At 38.4% G+C, this 10,649-nt stretch overlaps 1 protein-coding gene across 5 annotated transcripts; it reads right to left on the bottom strand.

Annotated features, from left to right (window-relative positions):
* Positions 1 to 4,241: 4,241 nt before the first annotated feature.
* On the bottom strand, positions 4,242 to 10,609 carry LOC117377920 (zinc finger protein 91-like). 5 transcript variants are annotated; one of them, XM_055224939.1, is made up of 8 exons: positions 10,446 to 10,609; positions 9,091 to 9,425; positions 8,832 to 8,953; positions 8,699 to 8,756; positions 6,502 to 8,519; positions 6,338 to 6,429; positions 6,116 to 6,212; positions 4,242 to 6,035 (listed from the first exon to the last, which is right to left on the bottom strand). In XM_055224939.1, the coding sequence occupies exons 5-8, from the start codon at positions 6,788 to 6,790 to the stop codon at positions 5,212 to 5,214; spliced, it is 1,302 nt and encodes a 433-aa protein (XP_055080914.1). In that variant the 5' UTR covers positions 6,791 to 8,519; positions 8,699 to 8,756; positions 8,832 to 8,953; positions 9,091 to 9,425; positions 10,446 to 10,609; the 3' UTR covers positions 4,242 to 5,211. The 5 variants fall into 5 exon arrangements, with proteins under 5 accessions (XP_055080914.1, XP_033830335.1, XP_055080911.1 ...); XM_033974444.2 differs by lacking the exons at positions 4,242 to 6,035; positions 6,116 to 6,212; positions 6,338 to 6,429 and having other exon boundaries at positions 6,787 to 8,519; XM_055224936.1 differs by lacking the exons at positions 4,242 to 6,035; positions 6,116 to 6,212; positions 6,338 to 6,429 and having other exon boundaries at positions 7,141 to 8,519; positions 9,091 to 9,400.
* Between the last annotated feature and the right edge of the window lie 40 nt (positions 10,610 to 10,649).

Here is a 10,649-nt window from a genome sequence, read left to right as displayed (position 1 = left end):
GAAAGGATGTAGTTATTTATGGATTTCAATTTCCTTTGCAAGTAACATAATATTCTGTCTCCTTCGAGTCTTTTTTATGTGTAGAATTTGCTGATACACGTAGTATAAAGCTCCGCAAACATGATTCTGAACTGCTGAGAAGTTTAACAGTTCTTCTGTCAATGTTAATTCTCATTATAACTCATTCGTCCCTAATTTGCACTGCACCATCTCTTTCCCTTATATTGATTGTAATGTTCATCTACTGCTCTACACCCTAGACCAGATCAGAACCAGTTATATTTGACAGTGTTCAGTCAGCACGCAGCACAGACTGAGGAGATGCCAGGGACAGTTGGTGCCATCTCTGGAGCTGGCTGTCTGCCACCAGGCTTTAAACCCACACTTTACTCTGAGACTCGCGGCACAGTCCTCCCCCACTTAACAGTTATGGGCACAGCTCCATACGCCACCAACCATATCTGCCCCTAGAACTGTCCCCCCTACCAGTGCAACATAACCACAAAACCCCTTAAGCACCACTGTTCATCCGTTATAGTAACTCCCCCTTTATATGAGCTTCTTATGAGTTTTTCAGATGTATTTGAAAATCCAGACTTCTTTTTTTACATTCAAATCCATGAATTTCTCTTTACCTCTTACTGAAAATAATCATGGTGGGTGATATACACATATTTAAGAGCTAAGAGCTTTATCTGCTTTTATCTGAGTCATCACTGATCAAATATTTGAAACAATCATTTTTGAGCTGTGCGCATAGTGAAGAGGCTTAGTATCTTGCTTATATGATTTAAAAGCTTCTGTAGCTTTGACAAGTGACTGATGTGATATGTTTTACCCATGATTGTACTCGCAATATCAGATTTAAATAACTGCACACCCCTATTTTTATATCAAAATGGACCAGGATAATAAGGCTACAGTTCACTCAAAAACTGTCAATTTACATTTTCTACATTAATTCCCATATATGAAAAAATATACGTAACCTGTTTGTTAAAAAATTGTGCTGCAATCGCCCTATTGGTTTTACTCTTTGTAGCATCTTGCACAGACAAAGGTTACTGATTACTGAAGTGTATCATGTCAGCAGGTGCCATGCATCAACTGTCAGTGGCAGATGGGTGAATCTCTGGGCTGTGAACAAGAATCTAAATCAGGACTGAATTACCATTGAAAATCAAAACGTGTTACCTTTGTGAGAATTATGCTAAAGGAATCAATTTTCAGTGACCTTCAAATTAACAAGTGTCAATTTAAAGTAGGAGTGCATGATTTTGGGGGAAAAATCAAATTAGGCCTATTACAATTGTGATTAGATTGGAAATATATCAAAAGTTTAAAAAGTACGATTCTGTTCAGACTGCAAATTGTAAACAACTCGAGGAGCATTAATATTTGAGAGAATATTGAAATATGTAATGAATGTATTATGCAACTAATACAAGAATTGCATGCATTTCATAACATGTTTGACAAGGTCTAAACTACAGGTCTGAAAAAAGCAAAAAAAAAATTCTCATAGGCCTATTTTAGTGCACTACAGGCCAATACATTTGCTAAAGAGTCTTGGAATAAACTACTGTGTAGATGAGGGGATGGGGTCTACTACAGCCTAATCGTTCATCATGTGTTCAATCAGATTCGTGCAGACGCTGTTTGGGACCTGACCTGGTGCATGCCTGATGCTTGCGGTGCGCGGATCCTCTCCAACCCCCACTTCACTGCGCAGACACTGTCACCATAGCAACCAGGGCAGCCCAACGGTGAACGTGCACTTGTCTGAGCACACATAAACAAGACACCTGGAAAAGCCTTGTGGGAATTTTAAATAATGGATGTTTTCTATAGCAGCTGAACTAAAATTCTCACTGTTTTATTCTTATTTTAATTTTATGCAGCTGCAGGTTGAATTGGCACATTCTTAAGCTGGATGCCCTTCCAGTCACAACCAAACACAACACAGTTACAACTAGATCAAGATGTTCTCGATTAATCAGCTGAAGTAAATAGGCAACTTGCTCCTCATTGTTTCCTTTCAGTTAAGTAAGTGCTTGTTTGAATTTATACTTTTCCAACTATAATTGAGCCAGCTGCAGGGTGAATTGGCAGATTTTTACGCCAGATGCCCTTCCAGTCACAACCAAACACAACACAGTTACAGCACAACTAGGCCTCGATGTTCCCAGCAACTCAGATAAAGTAAATAGGCAACTTACTCCTTATTGTTTCCTTTCAGTTATGTAAGTGCTTGTTTGTATTTATTCTTTCCCAACTATAATTGAACCAGCTGCAGGGTGAATTGGCAGATTTTAAGACGGATGCCCTTCCAGTCACAACCAAACACATTACTGTAACTGGTATGGGCAAGGGCTAATGAAAACTACATTTGTCAGTGTATTTTTGCCTCGCATAGAGTGCACTTACTGCTTATTACATTCCTGGCCCTGCTGGCCTTGTGACAGTAAACTGTTCTAATCTATTATGTTTTGAAATGTGGAAGCTTTACTGTGTCTCAAATTAGTAGCCTTTAAGTGCTTAACTAGTGAAAGAATCATTGATCAACTCTTCCTGGTGGACTGCCATAATCACTTTACAGGGGATGGGGGTGCCACACAGTAATGGAAAAATGCATTTAACCACAGTCTCTGGAGAGAATGGGTCTGTATACATTAACCATGGGACCACGCTGAACCCCTCTTCCCTCTGCAAAGGCACTCAATCTCACAGGTGTGTACTTAAACATACCAGTGCCAGAAAATGAAAGTAATTTATCAAATCTATTGTATTTATAAACATTGTTCTGATATGTTTTGAAATCCTGCAGGCTATGTCTGTGGCTGGACAAAAGGACAGTTACTATATTTTCAGCCGTATATGTTAGTAGCTGCAGTTTACATATATAGGCCAATCACAATAACACATTTTGAAGCACGGTATATTGCTACAAAAGGATATGGGATAAACGATAATACTGAAATGCTAAATGATCTATATAGCACTTTTCCCCATTCAAGACACTCAAAGCGCTTTATATCAAAGAAACACTCACCCATTCAGACACACAGCCATACATCAATGTATGCAGACACTGGAGTTAAGTGTGTTGCCCAAGGACACAACAACAACATTCATCTATGGGAGCTGTAATCACACTGCCAACCTGTAGGTCAGTGGATCTGACCGCTCAACCAATGATGTTTATGTTGAGCGTGGGATTCGCACTGCCAACCTTTAGATTAGTGGACAGATGCTGTACCAACTGAGCTACTGTTGCCCCAAACTACTTTATACCACTGACACAATAACAATAATACAAGATAATCCCTGGAAAACATTTTTAACTAGGCGGTATCATTAAAAAGCCTGAGCTGCAACATGTTAATAGCAAAATGAAGCAGAAATTAGCCATAGAAGTTACTTATTCAACGCTCTACAGCTCAAATCTTATTGTATTACAACAGAAATACCCATGTTTCAGCTTTTATCTACTGAATAATAAGTAGATACAGTAATTATCATGACAGGCCTACACATATATTCAACTGTATGCAAAAAGAGAAAATATTCAACCTATACATTCAGCCCATGTTCAGATCAAATCACTTCCTGTTTATTTGTAATATGTCACATGTCCATGGGATAATGATAAACCATGGTAAGCTTACTTAATGTTGTGCTACTATCGAGTAAACCGTAAATACCAACTGTAAACACATACACACATTACAGTGTGGTCAACTGCTCACTTGTACTTTCTCAGGAAAAGCAGCTTATGGTATAAAGGAGATTACACAAAATATACAAACAGAAGAGACAGCAGAGATTTGTATTCAGTTATTTTATAGTATGTGCATCCCATTGGTTACAAGCCAAATTCTGTAGCCCTGCCTGACCCATTACTGTACTTAAACTGGACACCGCCTGCAGCTTACTTAATTAACTCCACTGCAGTTTCCATTCTCATCAATAATACTTGCATGATCTGATTGACAAACCAAACCATGAAACATATTAACTTAACACAAAATATCCTCACTTTTAAACAAAAGCGTTGGTTGTCTGGTTTATTTCTAATTTCCTAAAAATGACAACTAACAACTAAAAATAGAAACTAAGCCCCAGGTGGCGGATACAGGTGACCTTTTGGGGGAGGGTGAGGTCACTGTAGTGCGTCACTGTGGGAAATGTTCAAATTATCCAAAATAAAGCTTGCAAGCCAAAGAAATATATCATTTATGATGTACAAAAGTGATTTTAATATATAATACTATAATACTCAGGTCTAATATAATCACCACAAACATACACTGTAAAATGATAAAGGATGAGGAAAGTGAGAGATTAACTGGTGAAACACTGGTTAAACATTTGTGCTTTGAGGCCAATTGAGATAAGCATTTATTATTATCAGTACTATGAGAGAAAGCATTGAAAACATGGGATGCAGACGCGCAGTCATTTCTATCAGTTTTAAATTGGCATTGCCCCCTAGTGGCTAAGAATCAACATTGCAATAACAGTATTCATATTCTTTATTAGTATTTGTCACATTGGAGGACTGACAAGATACTGACAATACTGAACACGTTTAAATAATTTGAGTTAATAATTTGCTTAAAGCAAATGGGTCTATTATGTGTTATTAAACAAGCGTACCACTACTTTTTTGATAAACCTATACTTGCGACTTAACTGGAAGTAGTAAAAACAACATTGAAACTTTGCCACGGCAAATATTTTGTAAAATATTTGACTACTAGTGATAAATGACTGTACCTTAACATTTTAAAATCATTTTATACATTGACATACCACAACAATAACAATTCTCAATATAAGTCTACATCAAAATGACAAAATAAGTTAAATAAAGCAGATTATATTCTTATATACCGTAAGTGATCTACACGACCAGTCAAATGTTTGGACACACCCTCTCATTCAATGTTTTTTCTTTTTTTAAATTCCTTTAGACATTTTATATACACACAGAAGACATCAAATATATGAAGCAAGATAAGAAGATAAGAAAAAAATGAATTAACTCAAAAAAATATTTTTTCCACAAAGAAAAGGGTGGACATTTTGAGCATTTGAATACAAAGTATAAAAGTATATTTTAGTAGTTATTGATACATTTTTCCTTGGTACATAATCCCATAAATCTTATTACATATATTTGATGCTTCTGATATTCAGTATCAGAGCCTATTGAGTCTGTTGGAGATGTAGTCCATTGTGAACTCTGTGTTTATGTACCCGCAGGTTGCCCTTATGTGCGAACCTCTGCCCACATTCGGTGCAAGCAAACGGCCTCTTGCCCAGGTGCACGTCCCTCTGGTGGGCTCTCAGATTTCTGCTGCGGGCAAAACGTCGTCCACACTGGCTGCAACCAAAAGGTCGCTCCCCCGAATATGTGCAAGTGTGTGTCGTGAGCTCCGAGGGGGTCAGGAATCGCTTCTCACAGAACTGACACAAGGGCAGCCGGACCCCCGTGTGACAGAGGAGGTGTTGCCGGTGATGTGAAGGGTGTGTAAATGACTTTCCACAGTAAGGGCAGGAGTATGGGCGCCTGTTCACTCCACTGGCTGATGGACGGTGGGTTAAAGACTCCATGTTTCTCAGTGTTAATGTAGGAAAGTTGGACTGTGGTTGGTCCCTGGATACAAATGTTGAACCTCGTTTGGTGTAAGGAGTGAGTCCACCTTCTAATCTTTGAGCTGACTGAGCAATTTGATGACTGGATGTAAGATTTCCAGGATCTTCTTCCAGGAAAGTAACATAATTGTCTTCTAAACATGTTTCTCCAACACCAAATACAGTGTTTCTATTCACTGGACCAGGGCAGTTGGTTTCATTTCCCTTAAAGTTTTCCATTGTAGAGTCTTGAGCGGCGCTTAAACCTGGGACCCATCCCTCTGTCTGGCTTGTGTTAGAACATACCTTTGGCAATATGGACAGAAGAGAAGGGGAAAGGGCCTCTTCTGCATTTAGTTGTGCTGCAGTGTGAATACTCTCATCCCAATCTGGCACTGCAATGACAGAACATTTGCAGTTTGTTAACACTGATATTTTTTTTTAAATGTCAGTCAATCAGTTACTAGGCTATTACTTTCATCCTTGCATTGAGCCGGAGGGAACAGGTTAATTTGTTGATTCAGTTGAATTTCTTGTATTGTAGCAGAGGCCTGTCTTGGTGACCCGTTGTGCTGGAACAAACAGGAAAAATACCAATTATCTGAGCATCTATGTCTGTACTAAAACACAAGATCAAAGTTTAAAAGAAGAGTATTAGTATAAAGCAACTATACTACTACTGAAAAAATGAAATTACTTCAAGTTTGGATTCATCAGCTTCAAAATCTGGGAACTCCTGGGACTCTTTCTTTATTCCACTTAAGTTCAGACGCAGTGCCTTTTCTTCATCTGTGCAAAAAATGATAAAATATGACACCAAAAATGGTATTTCCAACTCAGGTACAGGTATATTTATCCTACCTGATACATCCACGGTGTTTGGCTCTTGTTTGACGCACAGTCCACGCTCTGATATTGGCTCATCTGCATCTGAAATGTTTGTATTTGTGCTCTTCTCTGCACATTTTCTCTGAACTTTCTCCAGCTCTTCTCGAAGGATGGTGATTTCGTTTGTCTTTTGCAACAGCTCCGCCTGGTGTTGGCTCAGGCTGCTTTCAAAGATCTTCACTATCTCACGCACTGCATTTGCAAGCAGAGTGTCCATAACGGATGCCAATTTTGCATGGAAAACACTTTTAGCAATCTCCATTTTGCCTATAGATGAGCACTGTCTGGACCACGGTTAAGTTTTAAATATAATCCATGTAAACTGCATCCGACGCTACGATGCCACCTTTAACTAAATCTCAACAAAGACATATTTTGAGACATCTACATGGTTAAATATTAATAACACACGACCAACAGAAACTAATATTACTTATTTAGTTAATATGCACATCAGATATATAAAATTGTACAGGTTTAAGACATTTGTTTGTACCCAGCTAAATGCTACAGATAGGTCCCTCCGATGACAATGTCGCCAAGTCTCGCGAGAAGACAAGTCTCGCAATCCCAAATACTGTATACCAAACATAAGCAGCCATATAAAACATAGAAAGCTGTGGAGATTGGGTTTTATTTGATTGAAATGTCATGACAGTACTTCAATAATTTTACACGACTACAAAATCAGACAGACAAAGCACTACAACACGTTACCTACAAAATACAACCAACATTTAGTTTAAAAATTAGTAAATCTAAAAGATACATCTGACAGCACAATAGTTACGCCTTTTTTCCATTTTTCTGAGCATTAGCAGTGGGGCAGATCAGTGTGTGTTCCTTGTACTTTAATTTGTACATAAATCTCTTGGAACACGCACATATTAGGTACTTCATATGCATACCATGAGTAGTTATTCTATGGTGGCTCAGAGCAGATCTGTGAGCAAATGTTTTCGAGCATACACCACAACTGTACGGCTTCTCCCCAGTATGTGAATAGTAATGTTCCGTAGCACTGTATTTTGTCGCACAGACCCTCTTACAGATCAAGCATTTAAACCCATCTGAACATCTTCTTATATACTTTTCAGTTAGCGAGAAGTCTTTTTCTTGATTGTCCTCATTCTCATCCAAGGGTTTGGTCCAAGATAGTTCCAATGTATTGTACGTGGGATTCTTGTGTATTTTTGTTGTATGCACCTTTAGATTCATTTGACTGGTAAACCTTTTTGAGCAGATTGGACAGACCGCAAAATTACAAGAATGCTTTATAAGTAGCGAACGTGTAGCAAACTTTGTCAGGCATTTTTTACAAGTAAACTCTTTGATAATCCTTCTAACACGCGATGTGCTTTCTACTGAAGTGTTGCATTTCTCAGAGACTTGTTTGATACTTGGGCACTTTCCTCCCTTTGTAGGCAGTTGTTTGGATAACTTCATTAACGCCTTATAATATTTACATCTGATCTTATGTTCTTGAAGAACACTTGGAAAAGGAAAGATTTTTTTGCAGCCTTTGCATTTCTTGTGTGCCCGATCATGAACACTGAGGCCGAATGCTGTGTCAAAGACCTTAGGACAGAACCTGCAGCAATACTGTTGTCCTGTAGAGTTGCGTCTTTTGCGTCTCTTTGTGCGTCTCTTTGTGCGTTTGTGGGTTTTCTGTATTTCTGTTTGTATGGGTGGCTTTACTTCATAGTCGGAGGGTTCTTCTTTAATATTCACTAGCACATCTTTAAATCTGTCCTTTTCCAGAGGACGGATCCTTGGTCGGCCACGTTTAGATGGGACTTTGGGTTCGATTTTTTCATGTAAATCTTTAAATGCGTCTTTTTCCAGAGGACAGATCCTTGGTCGGCCACGTTTAGATGGGACTTTGGGTTCGATTTTTTCATGTAAATCTTTAAATGTGTCTTTTTCTAGGGGATGGAGCCTTGGTCGGCCACGCTTTGACTGGCCTTTGGGCTTGATTTTTTCATGTAAATCTGCAAATGTAGCAACACAGAAAAGATTATTGAACAATATTACCGCACATACTACATGTAAATTTAAGATGGTTCCAATTCACCATCATCCACAAGAGATAACTGTGAATCGACCAGGCTAAATTAAAGCAAATAAATCTCTTGCAGCATTAATTATCACAACATTTTGAATCACAAACCTTTATTATCTCTGTTTTGACGTGGTCTAAGCCTTACTTTTGGGATTTTCAGAAAAGCCTTCAGACATACAAGTATAATATCAGTATAAGTACACACATGATACACAATATGTGTATGAGAAACGCTCATTACCTCATGCTGTAAAGAAATGGGCCACAGAGGAATAGAAAATTGTTTTAGTCGAACACTTGGGCAAGGAATGTCTTGTTTGACCACATTCTCAGAGTCCAGAGGAACACACCAGTCATCAGTTACTGCACAAGAGCACAAAGGAGATAAATGTAAGAAAATATAAAATTTTGTTAAAGAACAAATGCCATTACAAGAAACTAAATCCATTGGCTGGAAGAACAAAAACACAAAAATTATACAATCTTCAATGGAAATATACCTTCAAAATCAATTTCAGGGTCAGTGGATTTTTCAGGTGCAGGTTCTTCTGACTTTGGTGAAGTTTCATAAATCTGTGTAAAGCTCGTGTCAGTTGCACTTTGTGCTGACATGTCTTTGAGCTTCAGCTCAACTCGCTGCAGCTTCACTTTCAGATGAGCAATCTCTTCTCCTTTACGTGCGAGCTCCACCTGATGATCATGTAAGCTATCCTCAAAGATCTGCGAAATCTCCAACACTGCAGTCCTTACCAGGTTCTCCATGGCTGTGGTTAGCTGGAGTCTGCATGCCCTGGACAGATAGTCCGCCATCTTGGACCACAAAAGGTGATTTATTCTATAACAAACAAATCTGGCATTGAAGTTATAATGGCATATGTATAGTATGTTAATACTAACAGAACTTTTAATAGAGTCAAAAAATTTACATTTCTGGTCACATGTACAAAACAAATATATTTTTAAAAAAAGTAAACAAAAGAATCAACCAGATAAGATGCTGGGTCACACCTGGTAGATACATTCATCATACTATAGTGTCAGAATTCTTGTGTGTTACTGTTGTGTTTAGTAGCATCTTATTCAGTCTCCGCTGGTTCAAAATGTGAAAATCTTCTATATTAGATATGGTCTAATTCATGCAATTAGAAATAGAAATTCATTCATTTTCAATCACATTAATCAAAAATCACCAAATAAGTTATTTAGTTGTTATTATTTGATTTGTGTACCTGTGATGCTGTGAGTGTTTTGCCATCAGAGCTGTGCAACTTTCTCTGAAGTAAGACACACTAAAATGTTTTTTTTTGCCTAGTCTGTTTCTTTTGTAATTGATCTTCTATTGCATTTTCTTTATCTGTCAATATTTAAAATCATAATAATAAAAATCATAAAGGTCAATCATTTTGCTACTTTATCAAGGTCTTTCATAACTACTTGCTACTTGTTACTAATTTACTTTTAATGTGTGTATTATTCTTTGCCAGAGGACACATGTTGAACCCTTCACACCCACAGCAGTTTGTGCCATTTGTGTGTGTTAAACAGTAAACCTTGTGAACCTGGACTGAGCCTGTGTCATCTTTACCGCAACATCTACAGCACAGCACAAAACACAGTGCAAACACAGCGCAGAGCCACATCAACAAGGGCTGGACTGGATCCATGAGCATGTGGCATCTATTGTAGCATTATTCATAAACACAACAGCGAGCATGACGAGGAAAAGCAAGCCACAGGGTGCTACTTGGACTTGGGACTACTGTCTCAAGATAAAGTTATGTTGCGCAAAGAACCCAGGTCCGCGGAGATACTGCTGCGACCAAACACTAAAAAAACACCAATCCAGAATACTCACGTTTAGGGAAAGCTGCGGGCTTAAACTGCACACGTCACACCTCACAACAGTCAGTCAACATCATAACTTTACACTTTAGCTCTAGATCGATACATGAGGTTATAAAATTAGACCTCACTGGGCTTAAAAATCATTGGGCCGTGATCGGCCATCTTTGGAGTGACGGAAAGCGAGGGAAACGCGTGGACTAGACGAGCGTGAAAA

Source organism: Periophthalmus magnuspinnatus, chromosome 10, assembly GCF_009829125.3.
Source record: "Periophthalmus magnuspinnatus isolate fPerMag1 chromosome 10, fPerMag1.2.pri, whole genome shotgun sequence".
In the NCBI taxonomy this organism is placed as follows: domain Eukaryota; kingdom Metazoa; phylum Chordata; class Actinopteri; order Gobiiformes; family Gobiidae; genus Periophthalmus; species Periophthalmus magnuspinnatus.
The sequence above is the reverse complement of the archived record's forward strand: the minus strand, read 5'-3'. Positions and strand labels throughout refer to the sequence as shown.